At 37.3% G+C, this 25,268-nt stretch overlaps 1 protein-coding gene and 1 long non-coding RNA gene across 2 annotated transcripts; both read right to left on the reverse strand.

The window, feature by feature from the left end:
• Positions 1-3,629: 3,629 nt before the first annotated feature.
• LOC115927513 lies at positions 3,630-4,384 on the reverse strand. Its single transcript, XR_004065694.1, has 2 exons — positions 4,138-4,384; positions 3,630-3,737 (listed from the first exon to the last, which is right to left on the reverse strand). It is a non-coding gene; the product is annotated as an uncharacterized LOC115927513 (long non-coding RNA).
• A 3,520-nt stretch (positions 4,385-7,904) lies between these two features.
• On the reverse strand, positions 7,905-24,096 carry LOC105439103. The gene is made up of 4 exons (XM_030994030.1): positions 24,024-24,096; positions 13,667-13,972; positions 11,621-13,209; positions 7,905-8,156 (listed from the first exon to the last, which is right to left on the reverse strand). The coding sequence occupies exons 1-4, from the start codon at positions 24,094-24,096 to the stop codon at positions 7,905-7,907; spliced, it is 2,220 nt and encodes a 739-aa protein (XP_030849890.1).
• Positions 24,097-25,268: the final 1,172 nt, after the last annotated feature.

A 25,268-nucleotide genomic window follows, 5' to 3' on the forward strand; every position in this document is an offset into this window, starting at 1 on the left:
AGCCAACAATGAAGTGATTGAAGAAATTAACTTCTCAATTTCATGCAAGGAATAAAGATAATAATCATACTTAAAATCGTACGATCGAAACAACACCGAAAACAAGGATAATATTTGATGAAATATTTGATAGAATGTTGAAGTGCAAATTCAGACAGAGGAAACAAAGTGAATTACGTGTAAAAACGTAATAGGAACACATGGGAGAGAGGAATATAGATTATTTCATTTAGCAACGTTTCGATATTCTTTTGAGCATGGAGTCTAGAAAATGGGATAACAATCATCAACAACACTAAAGACAGAGACCCGGGACGCGCATATTTTTGTTTACACAACTGTTTAGCCACTTCAGTCAAATATACTGGGCAAACGACTAGAGACAGAGTCTAGCGCTACCCTTGGCAGTTTTGTTGGATTGCTGGAGCTGTAAATGTGTACATAATCATACTCGTTATTTGTTTCGGGTTAAATCTATCCTCTCTTCTCTTTCATTATATATTTATGTGTTCTCCTTCAATCTATCCTCTCTCTTTTGTCATGTATTTCTTTCTTTTTTCCTTCAATCTATCCTTTTTCTCCTTCGCTATATATTTCTTTGATTTTCCTTCTATCTATCCCCCAGTTCTCCTTCGACCTTCGTTATGTATTTCTTTTGTTCTCCTTATTATAACCTCTTCTCTTTTGTTTTATGTATTTCCTTGTTTCTTCTTCAATCTATCCTTTTCTCCTTCGTCATGCATCTATTTCTTTGTTTTAATCTGATAGATTCCCTTTTTCCTTCTTAAAGTATTTCCCTGTTTTTCCTTAGTCTAGATCTATGATCCTCTTACAGTCTTAGCCTCTTCAATTATGTATTTCTATGTTCTTCCTTTGACTTATCCTCTTTTCTTTCCTTATGTATTTCCTTGTTTTTCCTTCTCCATATCCTATCCACTGTCGTTGTTGTCCCCTTTTTGTCATCTTCCCTTCCCTAGGTGTACGTGCTTGTACATTATAGTGCGCTGACGACTTAGACTCTTTCACCAGAGCACTTCTTGGATTTTTTTCGCGAAAATGGCTAAACAGTTGTGTAAAAAAAAATATGCGCACCCGGGACAGAGACAAAAGAGTCCCCGTCGGACGAAGACTAGCTGTGATCTGAGCTATGTCTCTCTCTGCATCATAGATAGTGATTTCTCCCAAGCCAGGAAACTCAAAATATAAAACAGTTTGAACAAATTACGAAGCAGAAGGGGATGATTTTACAAGAAAAAACGTTAACAAAGAAAATGGGCCAAAAGTGGAATGAATATTTACAAATTGAATATTAAAAACGATAATTCAGAACAATATTAGCGTCATGGCAGTTGTTATGCAGATGAAAACAAGTAACAGTGAACGTGTACAGTGCACAAAACGTGGAGCGATACTTACATGACGAAGCCACACATTGAGGAGGCCTAATGGAAATGTATCAAGACCTTTCAGATGAGATTCCAGTCTGCCGCCCTCTCTAGTTCCACACCTCTGTAACCTATGTTCAGAAAACAAAGTGATGGAGGTTAGGTGCGTTAGGTGTTAGACTAACGAAAAAGAAGCAGAGAGAGAGAGAGAGAGCGATATAGGGGGGGGGGGGGTTGGCATATATATATAGAAGAGATAGGAATATATATAGTAGAATGACATACAAAAAACAGAGAAGTTAAGAAAGAGAAACAGACAGAGAATGCGTAAAACATATAATACTCTTAGTATGTTCATGTTCGGATTTTTTAAATCCCATTTACTGACTGTTTATTTCAGTAATACAAAAAACAAAAACGAGTATTTCAGCTTTCCTGCTTTAATTTTCGTTTTGAAAGGAAGTATATTATATTTAATAAGCTGGTCAAATATCTAATCTTCTTTCGTGTTTATATTCTGGTTTATAACATTTAAAAACAAAAACATAAACAAATAATCCATGATATGATATGTGATTTAAATGATATGTATTTAAACTTTGTTCAATTTCCTTTCAGCGTATTTGTACAGGGTTTTCCAGGAAACAGTCTTAATACTGAAAGAGTAACCCTAAATAAAAAGAATTAAAACAAAAATCATCCCATTATTAATCCGATATGTTCAAGCATTGATTTGCTTGCAAGTCGTAAATGAAGGCTAACAGTGTTCTTATGTATCGGCGAATCTACAATTTTATACAAAATTAAAGGCAAGTTTTGTGCCATTAATTATCTATTTGTTTATAAATGTGTGCCCTTATTCCATTCATACTCTCTCTCTCTCTCTCTCTCTCTCTCTCATTAACACACAACCACACTGCTATCATAACTCTTTGCTTTCTGTCCCCTTCAAAGTGATTGTTTTGTTCTTCCACGTCCCCCTCCCCCAATAACAAAACAGTTATAATGATTAAAATAATAATAAATAAATAAAGTTTTAAAAAATACAAATAATAACCACTGGCTTCTAACAAAAGCATTGCTAGGTTATCTGATCACTCAAACAAACACACCATCATTGAATCATATATCATTGCCCTTTATCATCATTTCATAATTACTAATTATGCGTTAGCGCACAATCTCATCCATTCAATTTTTGCATAACTCATTTTTTCTTATTAAATGACAAACTATACATTGCTCAAACACAAAAAACATTTACACAATTTTGTCAAGCTTTAAAGTCTTATAGCTATTCTTATGCTTTAATGCATGAAAATCTACATTTTATGACTGATGAGCAATAACAATTTATTTCAAGGGATAAAATAAAAACGTGTTCAATGACACAGATGAAAGTACTGCTCTTTAAGTGACAACCGGTTGTTAAAACTATTGCAGCTAATATCTGCCACTGTGTAGTCGAGATACATTGGTGGAGATTAAAAGAGTAACATTTGTGGTAAGGATTGCTGTAACTAGTAATATGGTTGTTAATCTAAGGTTAATACACTTTGTCATGTAAGGTAATGCAGTTGATGAAAATGTGTTTTTCTTGATACAACAGTTTGTCTATATGAAGTTAATAATCTTTTGTTTTATCAGCTTTGAAAATTTGTTAAGGACAACATGAATCCGAGTTGATATATTATGTCCTGCCGGACAAATTTGTTTTTACTGCTATTACAATGTTTAGTTATTTCTTTTGTATTTGTTATTGTGTAATTGCTAAGAATATCCAATTCAGGTATCAACAGGTAATTATCGACACATATTTATGCCAACATAAACTCTACTAAGATTTCCAAAAAGGCCCTCAAATTGGTCCACTGTTGCTCAGATGAATTGCTACTTTAAAATTTCCAATTTGATATTTTAAGATTTATCTATGTAATGTAAGTTTAGAAACAACAGCCTCCATGACAGAATCATAACTTTTTAGATAAGCAACAACACTTAGCAAGATATTTCTCGAAAGTGCATGCTTAAGTTGCAGAGCTATTAAACTGAATATGGATTATTACTTTAGTTTTATCTTTCAACTGTAATTACTTCAACTTATCAAACCAATATACTCCATACTCGATGGCAACTTTTAGTACACAGACTGGAGCACTTTTAATATCTTCAGATGAATTTATTTGAAAATCTGTTTCACTGGTAGTCGTGGTTAAATGAGAAAGCGACTAGTCCATCATCTAATAGCATTGTGGTCCCTCTTGCTTAGAGCTGGAAAAGGGAGCTTGAATCTGTAGGCTGGCTGATGTTTCATATGAAGCATAATGTTGCAGGGGATTCAAGCTCTGCAGTCTAGAATTTGAAATTGAAAGTTATGTAATACAAATATTAATAAATACTAGTGTAATTTTTCAATCTATCTACAAACTTTGTATTTATAATCATGTCAATTTCTTTGATTGGAAAATACGTCAAGTAGAAGGATAATAAATATTATTTTTAAAATATTGATACGAAAGCTGTTTTAGTTAGAAAAGATAATAAATAATTTATTTTTAGGCTTTGGAAACAAAATTTAAAAAATCATAATCATTTTGTGTATGTTTTATACAATAGTTTGGGTAAAATCGTAATTAGACCTCTAACAAAGATTATGAGAACTGTACTTATTTTTTTTCTTCTTTCTTATTAATTGATTTAGGGGGCGTGGCAAAACATAATAAGATGAATTATGTAAACTGATACCGCTTACCTTTTCAACTTGAAGAGATGGACAAGACCTTAGGTATGAAAATCCAGATGCCATGAGTTTGCAGTTCATGTAGATGCCACAGATCTTTACTTTGCAACCTAAGATTTAAAACAGAGATATACATATACCATAAACAGAGCAAATATATTTCACAGAAAATATATTTCACAGAAAAATAGTTTTCACTTTAATGTGTTCAACTGAACAAAAGTACATTTTCATCACTGATCAATTGTAATTTAAATGTATTTGAGTCAAACCACTATGTCACGTAACTAACCACATTTAAAGTTTTTGAAAATGTGATATTTGTATCAATTGGACTATGAAACGTGGAACCTTTTTTTTTATAATACACATTTTGGATTCATCTTGATTTTGATTTTGATCCGAAACATTTCTTTAAAATATTGATCTTGAATGTGTTAATCTTAAACTTTAGCTTTCATTTTTAATCTGACTCTACAGCAGTCTAATCTTAATCTTAGATAATCTGATCTTGAACCAAACCCCATTGTACAGAGAATTGATAAAAAAATACCCTCTAGTGAATAGAAGAGAAAGAGACACCTAAACTGGTACATAACAAACAGTTTGAAACTTACATCATGCATAGAGTTTGTTCAACCACATCTTTATACTTTAACTGCTGCCCTATGCTATGTACACTATTGATCAAAAGTCTGGCTAGTAATTTATCTTTGTGTTTTACCTGTCATGGTTGGCTTCCTCTTAAATTAAGAACACATACTTTTCAGTTTGTTATTGTAAAATCCGAAATCCGGTATCTTAAAGGTAAAGACCAGTATAGGAAACGCACCAATTTCAAAAAATGTAATGGAAGCTCTTATTACATAATACATGATAATAACAATTTTGCCGGGAAACCGCATACTAATTGATATATTTGGTAAATTAGTTTATCTATTGGACTGTGAGAGATAAACGCACGTGTCGCGCACCTGTGCGTAGTCCCATATACATCTTTATGTCTACAGTGCTTGTAACTTTACGAAGACTGGGTCAAATGTCTTATCATTTTGATGATTCCAGAACCTTGCAGTACACACTAATGCTAGATGATTAACCTTTACTGATCGATTCCACAACGTTTCTTTCACCATGCAATCGCATGACCATAACCGGTCTTTATCTTTAACTCTTTATCATAAATGAATATCAGGACTATAAACTCAACAACAAGTTAGTAATTCATATTTATGTAGGTCTAGAAGAAGAAGAAGAAAAACAAACCTCACCGTTTTAATTTCGGGGTTCAAACTCTGCAAACAAAATTACATCAAAAGGCCACTTAGCACGGTAGAATATGCAGAACCTTGAACTAGATTACATTATGCAGATCCAAACCCTTTCAGCGGGTCCGAGGTAGGATGAGAAGTTAGTCCAAGACGTTGAAGACACGGTGAGAAAAGTCTTAGACTAGAGGTCTATTTCTTGGATATGACTCAAATGTCCAGGTCCACTCCATCTCTGACTCTGAAAGAAAAACAAAATAGGAGAGCTTGATACATGAGCCTATTAGTACTAGACCTACATAACATTCTACATCTAGTCTAAAATCTAACTTTTTAATGTCAGATGTAGACTAGATTTAACTCCTGTCAATTTAGATGTCACAAAAATACAAGTTGTCAAGATCAAGGACTAAGGGACTAGCTCTAACTGTTAGTCCTGCACAATGGTTGCAGTGTGAAGACTAGGTCTACATCTACCCTAGATCTAGTATCATGAAGAATAAATCTACACCAAAATCGTATTCAAGATCTAACTTGGTCTTTGGTCTGACACTGTGGAGTCGAATTTTCTTGCATAAAATGTTGAAGTTAAAGCAATGATCCCGTTGATTGTTAATGTTATTAACACAAAACAAGGGCTACCGTACTGCATACCGGCAAAACAAAAAGTAATCTAGCCTGGATCTAGGCCTAGATTCGGAATGTAAGCCTAAATCTACAATTATAAGCACTAGACTTATCGGCAAGACCATACAACACGATGATTTCTAAAGCCGTGGTAGACTTATTTTGTTATCAAAGGCAAGAATAAACTATAGGCCTATCTCTTACATACATGTCCTAACCAAATATTCAACATCGTTACACAAGTAGGCTACATTTAAATATGCATGAATGTAGGCTATATGAATGGGACGGAAATGCATGAACCGGTGCAATTCGAAGAGTTAACTTAAGTTTCGCTCAGTTGGGGAATGCTTTTAGTTGATATTCATTTCAAATATCGTTCGGTTACAAATGAGAGAAATACTTTCCTTCTACCAAAATAACAATTTTTGTGTCAACAGAACGTAATTTACTTACTTTTCGAGGACCTTTCTTGCAGTAGTTTAGCGACGCAATGTTGTGGTTTATTGACCCAAAACCGACTAGCCTTGATTACAGAGCCCTATTACATTTAACCTAATATTTATCAAAATCAATTCTAGTTTAAATTTGAGTCGATGAAACAGCTCACGAGCATCAGTTTTAAGCCAAAAGTGATTTATCCTTAAAAGTTGATTTTTTAAATCGAAATTGATTGTAGTTGATGAAAAACCCTCCAGGGGGAGAAAAAGGGAAAATTAGTCATTTCCCTTCGGGCGCGGATCTACGGGGGGAGGTTTAGGGGGTTTAAATCCCCCTTGGGCGCCCCCCCCCCAAAAAAAAAAAAAAAAAAAAAAAAGGAACAAAGAACGCACGCTGGAGAGAAACCCTTTCAAGTGCAAATATTGTGAGAAGATATTCAACTCATCTGGTAACTTAACCAAACACATGATAACTCTGGATATAACTGTGTATTAAACTGTTACTTGATTTAAAACAAGACGTTATCATGCACTGCTTTTTATGGTCTCCATTGTGTTAATAGATGCCAGGAAAACATCACTTACGGGGTTCAAATAAACACCCCAGAAAAAATCGGCTCGCCGCTTCGCGGCTCGTCATTATTTTGGTTACCCCCCCCCCCTTAGCAAAAAAGCTAGATCCGCCCCTGCCCCTATCTTGGCATTGCTTAAGCTTCACAATTCACAAATTCTGAGTCGAAGAGTAAGAGCTGACGTCGGTAGGAGGGGGGGGGGGGCATACCTGCCACCTCATGGAACTTGATGTTCTTTAGACGATGCATCCAAAAAAAACTATGTAGAATGATTTAAAAAAGGACAGTTTGCCTTTAACGGTTCATTGCAGCTAGAGCACAAAACTTTTTAATATTTTAATTTGATACTAATGATAATTAATAAGATAGCGACAATGATAACATGATGATGATATTAACAGTAGTAAACGCAATAATAATAAATGATGATAATGATGATAGTAGTGGCAAAATAACAATAATAATAGACCTAATAATATTAATAATAATAATAATGACAATTTATGATAATGATAATTAATATTATCAGGATATGATTTTTTTTAAAGTCAAAATGGACTTACATTATTTTACCTTCCGACGGTTTATAATAAAACATGTAACTGTATATCAAAATTGTGGATTTTCAATACAGGTATTCAAATTCAATCTATTCATTGCGATTGTACATTAAAATTCTAAAATAACAATTGACAGCGATAATCAAACAAAACCCATCCTAACTTTCAGTCAAACACTTGGAAGTTACACCCATGTTTTAACCTTTGCATCCCTTCAAGCATTCGTATCATTATGCTTTTTCACGGCAGACTAACTAAACAGGATCATCTAGTAGGATTTTAATCTATTTTATACAAGATTTGAAAAAGAACCTACAACAGCTCTGACATCGTATTCACATGTCTGCAGCTCTCGATGAGGTAAACAAGTTCTTCCTTGTCTGTGCACTTCACTCCATACAGCCAAAACCGCTGCAGGTTCTTGGTTTGTTCTCTGATCAGAAGGCCCAGTCCTCTCATCATCTCTCTCGATACACTCTTCTTCTCTGATGGGAGTGATAACGGTGCTATAAGCTTGATGTCTTTGAGCTGCTGTCCTCCGGTCCGACGAAGACCAGCCGTGATCTGAGGTATGTCTCTCTCTGCATCATCGATAGTGATATCGATATTTCTCAAGCCAGGAAGCGATGAGAGCAGACCTTCATAGCTTTGTGACGTCACACGCACAGCTGATAGCTTTGTGACGGATGGAAGCTCAGGAGGAGATGGAGGGAAATTGAGAGAGGAGTCTGAGATGGTGAGATGGTTCAGTGAGGTGAAGGATCTGAGACAGGACCACAACTTTGTGGTCATCTCAGTAGATAGCTGGCAGTCCTTGATTGTCATATTTTCAATCTATGATGACATACAGAAAGGAAGATTCGTCATTTTTACAACATTTAAACAAAGATTGTTTTTTAGAGTAAAAACTACAAGTAGGAATATATATCTTAAGAGAAATATATATCGATGATTTTGAGAGGAAAGGAGAATAAGAAACAACATCAACAAAACCTGATGTAGAAATCTGTGTTATGTGTATGATACTTTTTTTCTGTTCGGCAGGAGGTGAGAATTGCTTTCTTAAATATTAAGAGAAAAATAAGTCGTATATATGGACATGTACAATTAGAGCATACTTACATTCAATGCACGTGCATCAGAGTTTAGTGACCCCAAAAACCTATATCATTTCAAAGAGAGATCAAGGAGTAAAGGGAAAACACATTAAGTCACTTTAAACATTTGAGAATAACACATTACGACCAAAATGTTTCCAAATAATGACAGATCTAGTCTTATTTCACCTTAAATCTTTTACACCAAATCTTGTACGATACGAATATTATTTCGTAAAAAGTTTTAAATATTTCGATCCGACAAATAAGGATGTGAAAGCCATTTCTTCTTCCTTAAGATTATATCCATTCGCAGAGAGCAGTCCTAAATTTGGAAGTTTGATATCATATTTCATAAGATTGTTTGAGTAATTACCACGGAAATATGAGCTTACATAACTAATTTTTGTTTATACAAATTCTACCAATTTTTCTCGAAGATCAGATGATTAACGTTTTGTTTTTTCTAGAACATTGCAACAAAATATATTTCCTGTTTTGACAGCTTCTTCAAAACTTTGGGAAAATTACCTTACATTACTTTTTCCTTAACTTAACTTTAATATCATCTTTGGTACTCAATGACTCTTTTATCCAAGTTTAATCGACTTCAGGGGGTAATTAATCGACTGGTTTAACACGTGAGCCTAGCAAGTGAAATAAAAGATCTATCGATACCAACTTCAATAACAAACAGTCAGCAAAAGCTTTGGAAAACCAAGTACAGGCGATTACTTGGAAATCAACGAATACCGCTTAGTGAATACATGGCCCTCAACTTTCAGTGCTAGGCATTGTGTACACAAAACATGATAATAATTTTCGAAGTCAACCTAGTGTCGAGGCTTATGATAGTTCGGATAATACTTTATATTTATGATTATATGTTATGGAAATATTAAGTTTCGTTATTATATGTATATATATTATGTAAAAAAAAACATTTTGACATTAAGAAATTATTGTTTGTTTATGTTGTATTATACCTTACATTTATATATTCTTTGTCATTCAGTTATATTTTATACGAAACAAATGCAGAAATAAATTCCTCCCCCCCCCCCCCCCCAAAAAAAAAAAATAAATAAAAAATAAAAAAAAAAATAAATAAATAAATAAAAATAAAAAATAAAATAAAATAAATGAATAAATAAAATAAATAAATAAATAAATAAATGAATAACAAAAATATATATATTATTTGTAAAATAATATTTTGGTTCATCTTCAAAATCCATGAAGGATAAGTCATGCAAACATCCTTCCAAATCTCAAACATATGAAATAAATATATCCACAGCATTATTTCTGTAGACAACAAAATCCAATAATGTAATACTTTCTCCTTTTTTCATAGCACCAGCAAAGAATAGAAATCTCTGAAAAAAGACCCGAGAGAGTTTGTTTGACTCGATGCTTTAACGCGGAATCGATTGAAGGACGGCACCGCCTAACATGCAGACAAGCTTAGCTACTTTTTAACAGCACATCACTGTACATAATTTATCTGCATCAGAAATTCTTGTCTACGTACAGACTGCGCGCATAATATGCACCCACAGTGCGTTGTTTGCTGTTTGAAGAGTACCTTTCTAGACGTGGTTTGTATAAGTTGTGTGTGACTGACAAATGAGTGGATAGAAGAATAGAACAAATAATCAATATTACTTGTTACTCACTGTTCTATAAACAGACTTGCTGACATTAAACGCATTGAAGACTGGACAAGATCGATCACTGCATTCTCGGGTCCGAAAAGTATTCCGGACAACATCGCCTGACATTCTGTGATACGGAGACCAAGTCCTTCCTTCCTTGATACATTCTCCTCTGATTGGAGAGAAGAAAGGTCGATGTGTGTGAGATATTGTCCTGTCAGATGTCGACGTAGACTAGTCTGGATCTGAGATATGTCTTCTATCCTTGCATCTCCGATAGTGATATCGATCTCTTCCAAGCCAGGAAGCAATGAGAGAATATCTTCATAGCTTTGTGACGTCACTCTCTCAGCTAATAGTTTTGTGACTGATCGAAGCTCCGGAGGAGATGGAGGGAAAGAGAGAGACGAGTCTGAGATGAAGAGAGTACGTAGCATCGGAAAGGCTTTGAGGCAGGACCATAGTCTAATCGTCACGTCGGTGGATAAAGTAGACCCCTCAAGCTTTACTGCCCTTACCTGATGTTCATATATATAAATATATATATATATAGAGAGAGAGAGAGAGAGAGAGGGTGAAGAAAGAAAGAGATAGAGACAAATAGTCAGAACATCGAAAATTTGATGAAGATATCTATTTCAGAAGCTGGGACAGTTCTTATATTTCATCTCTATACTACACACACTTCGAGCTGCCTATAAAGATGGCGTTATCAATGAACTAGTACACCCATAGAGAAATACACCCTTTCAATTAAATCGGCCAGATTATGAACTATCTAGTGTCTTGTTTCGGTGGTAATCATTCAAGCAAACGAGACTGCGGCCTGATCTTATCTGATAATATTATTCGCTTAAGTAAAGAAAGCTCCCTTCTCTACTTCTTTACATTCCTAAGTTATAGATCCTTTTCTTCCATGTGAAATCTACAGATCATATGTTTTACATAGGCTACTTGCTATTGTTGACTTAGTCTCTTCAATTTCCCTATATGAATAGGACTTAGTATTATTTTTGCATTATTTTTCTCGTTTCTGGAATGCAGTACCTTGATCAAGGTCGTAATTGGGCAAAGATGGAAAATTATGATAATGAATTATACGTCTTGATCATTTTATCTTGCATTAATTTTTATGAAGATGCCGTCAATTAATAATCATTAATCTATTAAATCAATCTTACCCCTTCGACTTATAGTTATAGCAGAGGGATGAAAATTTAATCAATCTGTATGAAATTATTATTGTTATTTTGTCAAATGAAAACGTGCATACCTGAAGTTTAAGTTGCTTTGGAAGATTTTGCATCCCAACGACGGTGTAGACAGTCGGTGACTTTAGAACAATACTCTCTGCATTCACACATCTTTGAACCAACGAAGACACTTTTTGTTGAGTACCCTTGGTCTCTGATGAACAGTCAAGGAGAATTCGATATCGCTCGCTCTTATCCAAACCGAAGTTGTTAAGGAGCATCTGCATTATTCGTATGCAAAGGCTGTTATCTGTGCCAGCAGCAAATCGGATGAGATTCTCATAGTCACCGATGTTTGCGTTGATGTTTCGCAGCAGTCTGTCTAACTTAGAACTCTTCAGTCGTAACATATATTTCTTCGTTTTAGCAGCAAGGTATTTCCCAGCGGAGTGTTCCTGAACGAGTTTATGATAAAACTCAATGGTCGTGGATGTGGTATTGTGGGATAGTGGGAGCATTGTCGTTGGAATCGTCGTCTTAGATAAAATCCCAAGCTCACATGCCCTATCAAGGATAGCGGGAACTCTTCGGAAATCATGGGGCGTGAAGACTAGTTTTTTAGAGTCGTCGATTAGACCAGCTAGAGCAACCTTACCCAGTTTCCGAATGATTTTGATTAGTTCTCCTTTTGTTATTTTGTCTTTTGATTTTGCTCGGGCATTGGCATGGTGCATCAGAAAAACATTCACGCTGTCTAATAATTCTGTTTGCGTTGTAGTTTCAGTGTTCAAACGCTCTTTGCTCCATAAGTGACAGACCATGAGACAAAATAAAGGCGTTTTAACAAGTTCATTAATCAGTGGTTGGTCATCAAGGTAAACCTTCAGACCATGTCCGCGACAAGGATTCGAAGTCGAAGCAAAGAACTTGTCGATGTACTCTCGTGAGCTCTCTTGCGAGAATCCTTCGACCCACATCTTAGTGTATACCCTTGGAAGCTCCGCTTGATTGAAGAAGTTCTCGAGGTGAGGGCGCGTTGTTATAAGGACTCTACACTCTGGAAATTCCTCCCAGCGGATGACACTGACAATGTTGCTCCCTAAGCTCCGGTTTGAAGAAGAAATACCGGCATACTCATCTAGCCCGTCTAGTATGATGTGACAGATTCCCTGATTCTCTCTAATGAAACTCTCCAGACCCTCTGGTGTCAGATCATCAACATCACTCAAAAGCTGGGATTTGATGGCTTCTCCGATCGATGTAAGCTGCGTTGTGTTTCGGAATTTCACAACAAACAGAAGTGGCAGGTGTTCTAATGCTGACCCCTTTTCTCTGTGAACCCAGTCATAAGCCATCTTGGCGACAGCCGTGGTCTTTCCTCGTCCAGCCGGGGCCGAAATGAGGATTCGAGCTGGCAGTTCTCCGTTTACTTTCGTTGAAAATATTTCAGCAACTGAACCCTGGAGTATTTCCTTCTTTGTCGTATCTTGTCCACGAGCATCCTTCTTCACCATTGTGACAACCGTGTGCATATCTTTGAACTCAGCATAATCACTTTGATCCCACGGTTTCATTTGAATTTTGCACAATTGATGTCGGTACTTTTTCTCCAACTTTTCGCGACATCGCTGAACAGTTAATGATGCCGAGATCTTCTTACTGTATATACCTGTAATGATACAAGCATATATAACACCAAATATATTATTATACTCACATGATATATCACCCCTTCGCAAGGGTTTAGGGGGGGGGGGTTATCGTTGAAAGACAATGTACATGAATTCCGACGATTTGCCTCTTTGCCATGAGTAAAGGCTTAGAAACGCACTTATTTGTCAGGAAAACTTTCTCTCCAAATCGATATTGAAAATCTTTGGTATATTTTTTCCTTTTTATTAAAGGACTTTTTCAAGCAAAAATTGAGGGAGAAAGAGGCACGCCGGGTGAAATAATACTAGGCCTACCCTGTCATATATCATCTTGAAATTTAGTGCCAATGCCTAGTCAGTACCCGGAGGCTCACTACCAAAGGAATTAATGGATATTGCCCTAAATGTTACGTTCTTAAAACAATTAATGGGTGAAGGAAGTGATTGTTAGGAACCTAGCACTGATAAACCCACCTGGATCCCTTAGTGTCCCCTTGAGATGTGAATCAGCAAGCATTACTAGCTTAGCGTCAATGAGAGCTTGTTCCAGTCTGAGGTGCTGGTCGCAAGGCTCCACGGTCTGTCTCCAGTCAAACAGCATGTCACGTGTTCCCTTAGAAGTCACCCGTCCTTCTATCCTATTGGTCTCCGTGTATATATTGATGTCTTCGACCCTGAATCCGAGTGTTCGTCCTAAGGCCTCCATCTGCTCACCCGTCTCGATGTCTTCAGCCAGCTTGGAGAGAAGATCATCGGCAATACCTTCATGAGCCGCCATACCTATGGGGAAAATAAACAAAAGAAAAGATTAAGAAACTTATTATAAATATAGCTTTTGTTATAATGGAAAGTAAATAAATGCTGTATACAGTGCGTCCCATAAAAAAAAACGAAACGGAGAATTATCGATGTTCTATCATAACTTAGTCACATTATGATTACTAAATGACACATATTTGGACAGCTTAGATCCTCCTCTTTCATTTTACGCATGAGTGATTACAATGAATTTGATGAGAGAAAACAAAAGTCATTTGGCGGACGGTATCTGAATTTCAAAGAGAAAATCACATTTCTATAAAGTTGAGGTTCTGGCCTCTCATATGACAACTCAATCAGGAAAAATGAGCAAGGAATGACAAAGTTCTGTTTGTTTAAAGTAGTGCTTGCATTTCCATAATTTTATCAAACAAATTCGTTTTCACTGGGTGCCTGCCATAACGACATGCATAATTGACTCCGTTTCGTTGACAATCAGCCATGCATGAAGTCTTTCGCACGGCTGATTGGCAACAAAATGGAGTTAAGTCTTTTGTCAACTCTGTTTGTTGATACGGCAGGTCTGCAGTCATCGCTCTCAGTGTGTGTGCGAGGGAGGAGGCTTCGAAATTTTTGGGTATATGTGTACTAACAGGTACCCTTCCTGTTAGCCGGGGCAGGGGGCCACGATGCCAAATTTCATAGGAATGAATTGCTCCGCATTTAACAATATGAACGTGCTTATTTTTATTGATATAAAGTTCCCCTTCTATTGTTAAATCTTGGTAACTTAATTTATATTTTCTTTTCACGCTCAAACGTTTAATAGCTCCTTTAAACTATCAGTCTACTAATTTTGCTAAAAGAGGCATCTTCCAACCAAACAAATATCATCCTTAAATTCCTTTGCCCTTTTTAAACTTTAAAGAATGTCAAGGCAATCGTTTTTCCTTTTGTTTATTAAAGAACGTACAGGTGTACGCAATGAGAGACTTTTACAAATTGCGTACAAAATCACAATTCATGCCAAGCCAAGTTGTTTTGCCACGCTCTTCTCTTTAAAACAAATTATATATCATAACCTCCGTCACATGTTCTTCTCATTTAAAGTAACTAAATACAGAGTTTACAGAGTTTATCGCCGCGCCGTTTGACCAATATTTCAGATAAACATAGTTTCTTTCGATAAACTGTTTTTATCGCTCGATAAACAATGTTTTTCGGCGATAAACAGTGTTTATCTGAGTTATTGGTCAAATGGCGCGCCATATCCGCCCCTGATCACTGAATCACAAAATGTATAAGCTATAGCGTAGCGATCAAGCAATTTTTCTTCCTTTCTTTTCATATTTAATACTCCATTTCATTTCTCATTTTCCCTGATGTGTCGCGGATTTACCGTCATTAATTATATCGACACCGTCCCGACACAAAGTTATAGGCCAACGCAAAAATATGGAAATTAAATCTTCCTATATTCTATTTTGTATCCCTTTTCCCTTGTCTTTACCTTTTTCTTTTTCTTCTCTTGACCTTTTCTTTTCCATGTTTTCTTGTCCTTATCTTTTTTTTTTTTTTTTTTCTTTTCTTTTCTTTTCCTTTCTGCCTATCTTTTTTTTTCCGCTGTATAAGGGAGCATTTGTCGATTACGAGGCACTCCTGCTACGTCGGCGGAATTTTACAGGGCACTTTTGGGGCGGAGCTGTCAGAGGAGCTGTCGGCGGAGCAATTGTCAGCGGAGCAATGTCGGCGGAGCAAATGCCGGCGGAGCAAATGTCGTCGAAGCAAATGTCGGCGGAGCAATTGACGTCGGAGCAAATGTCGCGGAGCAAATGTCGCGTAGCAATGGTCGCTTTCTGCGTAGCATTTGTCGGCGGAGCAATCGTCGGCGGAGCATGTGTCATTGATTCGTATTCAGACATAGAGAGAGAGAGAGAGAGAGGGAGATTGCCATGTGACGGTACATGCAAATAGTGCCACAATGTCGTGTATCGCCATCAACATATTCAAATAGCATTTAAAAAACGATGAACAAATGATAATAATACATCGCTTTGAAAATATTCTTTTATTTCTCTCTCCCTCTCTCTATCTGCTAAACCCACCGAACAGGGGAATCAACAGAGCGGAATCAAACGTGACAAGAATTATTATGAGTCATATATAGCTGAAAGAGAGAATTGCCACGTCATGGTTGTATTACATGTAGAGAATCAAAATGGGGAACGACTGTTGCTGAAATTAAGAAACCTTGCCAGCTTCTCATGACCTGTTTAATATATTGGCCAGTAACTATTAAGTATAGGGAGCACTATCTGTACAAAAAATGCACTGGAATGTTATTGTGACTTCAAGCCTTTTGGTATCAATTAGCAAAACTTGACTTCAGCTGGAGTTATTGGTTTTCAAAAAAGAGATTGCTCTAAATTCTGCCCCAAATAATCACCATTTGTTTCTTCATTACATAGCTATACGTACTGTTTACTTTATCATCTTTGTTCTTTTCTTCATTTAATTATTTTGGTTAATGTAGTAATTACTGTCTGGAATAAGCTATACAATGTTGTTAATTAGTGGTGTAGGGGGGGGGCAAGTACATGTTTCCAACCTTATTTGAATAGACAATGGAAATCCTGGCACCATACCCTACCCGACCCAAATTATCTAAGCAAATATCCATAAGCTCATGGAATATAAATGGACTTTTTGAAAGACTGAACGGAACAAGACAATGTAAACTGGGTGTTCCTATATTTGGGGAGAAACTTATCACATATATTGTATTTCAAATATAAGTGAGACGCATTTATAGTGAACACATCTCATATAAACGATATGATGTTGGTGTTATTTTACCTGACTGTTAAAAAACATAAATACTTGTTAGTAAGCAACCAGACGGCTGACGGCTTTAGGTCCTCTCCGAGGGACCTGTTAATGATGATTAATGCCTTACCAAAGGGCACTAGCGCATCGACTTGGTTTTGAACCCGGGTCACCGGAAAACGAAACCACTGCTCTACCGACTGAGCCATCGCGCCTCCTCTATATAAATAGTACGTTGATCAAACGAAGCTACATGTAGCAGACTGAGATGAGGATTAGGAGTCCTCGTTAAACAACCTCTTGTAAAGGGAACTACCATTATTGAAAGAACCTGCAGTGCAGGGGCGTAAATCCGTACCGAGGAGTGGGGGAGGGGGGGGGGGGAGGATCGGCGATAGCCATCACATACTAGCACGAGCACTCGCCCACACTAATTTAAGCAAGCGCGCCCGTTCGCGCACGCACAAACACACAACACACAACACACACACACACACACACACACGCACACACACACGCACGCATACACACACAGACGAACAAACAACAAACACACACATATACCCAAACACATGTACATAAATTTATACATGTACATGCATATATACACAGATCAAGGATTTCTTAGGGGGGCAGGGAGTGGCGATGTCCCCCTCCCTCCTACGTAAAGCGTCGAAGTTTTGAAGTTTCATTAAATTATTAGAAAAAGAAAACGATTCGTTGTACCGTTCTCGAAAATAATCCTCATCTGAATTCAGTTTTTTCCCTTACCCACCTCCCGCGCGAAGTGCTGAAGCTTTTCCGTTTCATTAAATCATTAGAGAAAGAAGACGATTTGTTGTACCGATCTTGACTTTTAATCCTCATCTGAATTCAGTTTTCCTTCCCCCCCCCCCTCCACCCTCCCTCGGGAAGCGAGGAAGCTTTTACGTTTCATTAAATAATTAGAGAAAGAAGACGATTCGTTGTACTGTTCTCGACTTTTGATCCTCATCTGAATTCAGTTTTTCCCTTCCCCCAGGAAGCTTTTACTTTTCATTAAATCATTAGAGAAAGAAGACGATTCGTTGTACCGTTCTCGACTCTTAGTTTCTTTAAAAAGGGGGTGCTTTTTTTTCTCTCTCTCTTTGGAATCCTGAGAAATGTTAAAAGGTGAAATGTTGAAAGCTCATTCAGGATTATTTCATTTTTAAAAAGTAAAAACATCGGCCCCTAGTCCCCCTCGATCGACTAGAGCTCACCTGATTTGTTTTGTTTTGTTTTTTTGTGGGGGGGGGGGGTGTGGTACATTTAGCAGTGTTCCGGATTCGGGGGGGGGGGGGTGGGTCTCCAAGGCAGGAAAAGCCAGCGAAAAGCCGGCGAAAGGGGGATTCAGAAATGTTGGCAGTCCTGAGATAGGGTGGGGCGGGGGGGGGGCGTGCTCTCAGAGGGAGGGAACGAGCATACGCGTACCCTAAATAACACTTAATGGGGGGGGGGGTCGGGCATCTATTGTACATGATTGCACTTTTTAAGCGCTCGCGCGCTGGCGCACTTTACGTCTGGGCTATAATAATACCTTTCAAAATAACGAAAAACTATTCTGAAATTTATGAAGTGCTTGTTCGCGCACGTCGCACAACTACTCTTAATAATCGTGACATACTGTATACGTGTAGGCTATACAGTTATACATACATTCAAAAAATAACACATTTCTCATGCATTATGCTGAAATTGAAACAATCCCTTTTTTCTTCTTCTTCTGCTTCCTTTTTTTTCCTCTCTTTTTCTGGAAATCTCAGGGGGGGGGGGATATTTGTACAGGCCATTCCGCCCTCCTTCGAGCCAGGGGGATGCATCCCCACCCCCTCCCGGGGATTTACGCCCCTGCGTCACGGTAACCTACTGTCATCCTGCCTCCCCTAGATCGCGCGGGCGGGAAAAAAAATTCTGCATTGCTAGCGCGAGAGAGCGGAGCATGCATGCGGTGCAATATGCAGAAGACTGCGTGGCCGGCCGGGGCGCGGCCCAAAGCATTTTGTGTATATAGTGGGATTCTTATTATTCTGAAGTTTATAAAGTGCTTGTTCGAGCACGTCGCGCAACTATTCTTAATGATAGTGACATACTGTATACGTGTAGGCTATACAGTTATACATACATAAAAAAGAACTCATTTCTAATGCATTATGCTGAAATTGAAACAATCACATTTTTTTTTTCTTCTTCTTCCTTTTTTTTTTCCTCTCTTTTTTTGGGTAATATTAGGGGGGATGATTGTACAGGCCATCCCCCCCTACTTCAAGCCAGGGGGGATGCAGCCCCCATCCCCCCGGGATTTACGCCCCTGCTGCAGTGAATATTATGTGGCTAAAGCTCAGTCATACATTTTCGGCTTCAGAAATGCCTAATATATACATTTCAAACTGTTAATTCATCACACACATTGAGAACTGGAATAAATATAGAGATATTGGGAAACCTCGAAATAAAAGAAATAAATATGCAACGCAAAAGGAACAGTTATTATTATGGGATACCTCAATGTCCCCTATAATCAAGATAAATGTGACTACATCAGACTTGATTAATTTGATCCATTAGTACACTCTCTACATAATGCTTACATTTCAGAGACAACCCCCTCAACGTCGAAACTTGTCGATACAGCAAGTCACTACTAATTACGGAAAACAAAATCTGGATCTATCCACATAACTGCTCAACTCTGAAGATTATTCGGTTAGACAATGGAAACAGCAACTCTCTATAATACAAGAGGTATCTCAATCGATGATTACTGTGTATGTAGTGCCTCACTAGTAAATAATGCTTTATTTATTGAATTTGGATAGTTCTTCCCTCCATTATCCGATCATTGCCAAATGACGTTGACCCTTCAATCATTTGTATTTGCCTATGCCGATAGGGAATTACATGACATACAGCCATGCAAATGCACCCGAACGTTTGAAGGTCGATTCTTAACAAAATTAAACAAACAAAAATGTTGAACAAATCAATTTAGATTTGTCAAAAATCTTATTAAATGAATTAAACAAAAAAGGGATAACAAAAGAAGAATAAACAAAACAGTCGACACCTATACGCAAAGGTCGCTGCTGGCGATTTCGTAAAACAAAAGGTGAGATTTAAGGTCAAGAAAAAGGGACAAAATCATTGTTTTATTCGATATATAGATTCAAGCTACAATTGATTTTGATAACTGATAAAAACGTATTATGGCTAAAAAGTTCATGCGAACAAAAATTCCTTCGGAGAATAACAAATAATAACCACAGAGCGTACACAAAAAAACATGCCCGTGATAAATTACTCTCGCTAGATAACAGAGACTTTCCATCTTTTGGGAAACTTGTAGACAGAATAAAAGAAAAATACACAGATAATGCGTCCATTGATATTACAGCGAAATAATGGTACGTTCATCTAAAAAAACTAATGAATACAGATTACAAACTTAAATTTGATACTGAAAAAGACTCAAAACAAACAAGCTTGGATACACAACAACTTAATTCTACTTTCACAGTGAAAGAAGTCTTGCATGCGATTAATACTCTCAGAAGAAGGAAATCGGGCTCTATTTATAATTAATCTCATAAAACCAATACCCAAAGAAGGAGACGGTAAGGACCCCTCCAATTATTTAGGGATAACCCTAACAAGCTCCTTTGCAAATTTTTTGTTCAAGAATACTCTACAATACATTTCAAACATACTTTTAAGAAAACAACATAATGACCGCTGATCAGATAAGTTTAGAAAAAGGTTGCAGGACTAGTGAACATTTATTCACTCCAAAAAAAAAAACGGTAGATAAATGTTTAAAAATAAGAAATATGTGTACGTGTGCTTTGTGGACTTCTTTAAAGCGTTTGATTTTTTGAACAGAAACGCTCTTCTCTTAAAAAAAAATACTCATAATATAACTAGTCCATTCTACGTTATTATCAAAAATATATACGCAGATGCACGACTTTCTGTTTTACTGCAAAACAAAATAACCCAATCTTTCCCCACTTCGGTAGTTGTGTATTAAGATACTATAGATTCATTGTCACAAAATTAATTAAACAAAATGAATGTATTTTGTATCTGAAACGGGGTTTGGACTTTAAAAAGCATTAAATCACTTTAATATTAAACACATTAAAACAGGAAAAACAAATCAAATTTGTTTAATAAGACAGGAAGAATGTTGAATAGAAAGGTGTTTTTATTTGATAGCACCGACAAAGAAACAAGTAAGGAAAACAAATATTTAGGAAATATTTTCAAAGAATGAGGCACGTTTACGCTATAAAAGACCTAATAAACAAATCGAAAAGCCGCCCTATTTAGACAACGAAACATTTCCCCCATAGACCAAATATCGTTATTACCCAACCTAAAACTTTTCAATAACTGTATAAAACCAATACCTCTTTATAATTCTGAAATATGGGCTCTCGAATACTTGATAAATGATACGAAAGAATTTTTTAAAAATGCCACAAAATACTTCACCCCATATCCGTACAATTAATTTGTGTAAAGCTCCCATTGGTACCAACAGATCAGAAATGAATGGCGCCATCCTAGCTCAAACCAGACGAATTCGAATTTATTGCGAGAGAGAGAGAGAGAGAGAGAGAGAGAGATACGGGAGGGAGGTTTGCGGTATGGCCCGCGGTTAAGATTCAGCTATCTGTCATAGTAGGGACTTTTAGATTATGCGGACTGCCCTTTTAAGGCAATGTGACGTTACTGCCAGTGCCTTAAAAGGGCAGTCCACGTTCTCGTCGTGCAGAATCTAAAAGTCCCTATCATTTAAAGCATTGTACTGGTACTTTTATCTGCCATGCGACAACCATGGGACGGTTTCTAATGAATAGTACCGCAATGTTTATTGTCATCAAAATATTCAAATAGTATAGCGACGATGAACGTGCACTCGGAACAGTGGAATCAACCAAGCGGACCCAACTGTAAAATGAATTAGTATGAGTACTACCTGAAAAAAATAAATTGCCACGTCATGGTTTTATTAAATGGTGAACGATTGCTGCTAAAATTCAGCTAGGAATGTTGCTGAGATTGCTTTACCTTTAATGTTAACATTTTATTTGTACATGTTATTCATTCTGTACCAAATAACCAAATACATTTTGGGAATGATGCAAATTAGGGTATACTTGAATATAATAATTCATAAAATATTGTTAAAAGATTCGGTAACTTTGTCTCAGATTCTGAAACCAAATTCTGGATTTAGCTCATGGTGCAATGATAATTATAAACCTTTAGGTCACTCAGGAAACCCATGACTATTACAAGCCGATCTCATGTCTGAATCAATATATTTATGATTGGAAATCAAAATCAAATTTCGGGTTTTCCTAACGGTTTTCCTAACAGTACAGTCCATTGGGGAAACGATTTGTTTTACTTTTTTGAGGCACTTCATGATCATTTTAAAGATAAACTTGAGTTCTGGTAAAAAAAGAAAATGAATTCTCACAGAATCTAACGGAAGTTACACTGAATGTTCAAGATTACAAATAAATGTCATGTGCCAAACAATTTTGGAAGAAAATGTATACTGGCTGAGTAATGAGCATAGAAAGATATGGAAATCAGGGTAGTACTCGCCCCGATACCATGTGTGTTGCCCCATATACATCTTTCTGTGTAAGTGATCGTTACTTTACCAAGACTCTGCCAAATTTATGATGATTTTGATGACTCCAGAACCTTGCATTACACACCATTACTTACATGCTATATAATCAACTTTTCTGATCCATTCCACACCTTTTTTTCACAATGCAATCGCATTACCAGAAGTCAAGTTTATCTTTAAGCTCATTTTTTAGGGCTTCTATATTAAAACATTTCAAAATCACTGATGACACGGAGGGCGCTGCATCTCATATCTAACATGGTTAAACGATGATTTTAAGACATTTAATACAAAAACCTTTAAAAAATAAACCTGAGGCATAATAATAGTATTGTAGGGGCCTGATGAAGAGAACTACAATACTCTTGATGCTACCGTATGTATATAAACCAACGTTTGTCATCATCATTATGTACATGACTAAAATACATGTTGAACTTAGCTCGTTTTCTTCATCACTATTGTAAGTCGACCAGCAAATTACAAACATGGAAAAAGGTAGCTATGAGAAGTATTATTTTCTTCATCCTAGTTTCCAGGGTGTTTTTATGGTAAGACACACTCTTTGGGATAAACTAGATAAAGTCAGTGACGTAGCTCCAAAGGGAGGAGGGTGCATAAAGGCACGTGCATTATTTTATCCAATTGTATTGTGACAACAAAAAAAGAGATAGAGAGAGATAGAGAGAGATAGAAATAGAGAGAGAGAGAGAGAGAGAGAGAGATTGAGTGAGGCGAGACTTGAACTTTTGGTGTGAGTTGATTTTCCCCAAGAACAATTCTGGCCATCCTTTTATGTTGGTTTATAAATATGACTTTTGTATTGTGTGGACAGGTTGACCAATCAGTGGAGCAGTAATCAAACAGAGGCAATATTAATGAGTTCGCAAGTACCTTCAAACTGTCTAGATGCAAACACATCTTTTAGCGCGACGTAAAAGTGCTATCCTTAATGGAATCTTCTTGCTTGTATGTCTAACATGCTCTTTCCAACTGAAAGTTGGGTCTAACCAGACACCCAGATATATGTAGGTATATACTTGAAAAAGTTGTTGATCGTCGAAAAATAATTTTATTTGTTTTGAGAGAAGAGCTAGTTTATGTGATGATCCAAAGAGCATGAGCTGTGTTTTAACCAGATTTATAGTAATTTGTTCGTCTGTACCCAGTCTTGTATCTTTTTGAGTTCTGAGTTTAGGATACTCTCAATTTCTAGCGGGCTTCTGCTACTGCAGAAAACTGTTGCATCAACAGCATAAAGCATGATTTGAGATTTAGTTATAACTTGAGGGAGATCGTTGACCATGATAGTAAAGGGAAGGGGACCTATGATAGATACCTGAGGGACCCCTGACTTTACTCGACCCCATTCAGATCTATTTTCCCCTATGCCAGTTCTCTGGCTTCCATTCATCAAGTAATCCTCAAATCAAGCCAGTTCAACATTATTTACCTCACAGTATTGCAATTTTCCAAGCAATGTTGGAACAGCAATCCTGACCAACATGAATGGACGAATTGCTGCTGACTACACATTCAAGAGGAAGGTCAAGGTCATCAGCAGTCGTCTTTGATTACTATGAAGGTACATCACCAAAGGACACAACACATCAAAGACGTACGAGAGGGAATGCTGGGGCAACGGTGACATTATGCAGGCCACAATGAAGAAAGAACAATTCTTGGCAAACAAGCAGCACTTCATCAACATGCTCAGCCCCAAATTACGGGCACATAACTGCCAGACACATCATATGCTGCAGGTGACGCTGATCTTCTCATAGTGCACAAGGCAGTGAAGTCTGCAGCCACCACTGATACTGTGCTGATCGGAGATGACACATATCTACTCATCCTGCTCATCTACCACACCAACCTCGAGTCATGTGACCTGTTCTTCCAACCCGAGCCAAAGAAGAGTGAAGATACCGCGTGTCTGGAACATGAGGTCTGTCATACAGCAGTTAGGCCCAGATGTTTCACAGCGCATTTTCTTCATGCACACTCTCCTGGGATGCGATACTACTTCCCGCATGTATGCCATTGACATTGGTATGGCAAGGGAGCTTCCTCAACAAGCCAGGTGTTTGACAGACCGGCAGCGTCCACCGATCGATGATGTTGTGGAAGCAGGAGAGAAAGCTCTGGCATGTCTGTACAATAAGAAGCCCGCATAGTCACTCAACGTGGTGTGACATAAGTGGTTCTGCCAGAAGGTTGCCTCCTGCACTTCCTATGTGCAACCCCAAAGTCTACCGATCACATCAGCAGCCGCGAAGCACCATAGCCTTCGTGTCGACTGCTAGGTCCAGCAGTGGAAAGGCATTGCAGCTGATGAGCGGGAAAGCATGGGATGACTCGAGCCCGTGCAGACAGACTGTAGTGCCACCAGCTCCGGAAGAGCTCCTCAAGATTATCCGATGCAACTGCCAGACAGACTGCAGCAGTCTGAAGTGTACATGTAACAAGCATGACATAAAATGTTCAGCTGCATGTGGCAACTGTAGAGCATCGGCATGTACGTCGTCCATCAGGCATACAGTATGCCATCGTATTTTTAACTGAACAAAACTGTATGTTTAGCGCTAAAACTCAGCCCTTGGTCATCAAGAAGCGGAAATATTGGGAAATATCAGGTTTATGGCAGCCTTTTTGGAACATTTTGGAAAATGGCTGCCATTTAGGTTTTTTGGTCTGGTTTAGCTCATTAAAAAAGGTTTGATTTTATTCCTGGCCCCCGAAAATGTATACTTAGCAATGAAAATAAAACCCCTTACGTCATTTAGAAGCGAAGATATTGGGAAATATCAGGTTTATGGCAAC

Source organism: Strongylocentrotus purpuratus, unplaced genomic scaffold, assembly GCF_000002235.5.
Source record: "Strongylocentrotus purpuratus isolate Spur 01 unplaced genomic scaffold, Spur_5.0 spur5_scaffold_20, whole genome shotgun sequence".
Classification (NCBI taxonomy): domain Eukaryota; kingdom Metazoa; phylum Echinodermata; class Echinoidea; order Camarodonta; family Strongylocentrotidae; genus Strongylocentrotus; species Strongylocentrotus purpuratus.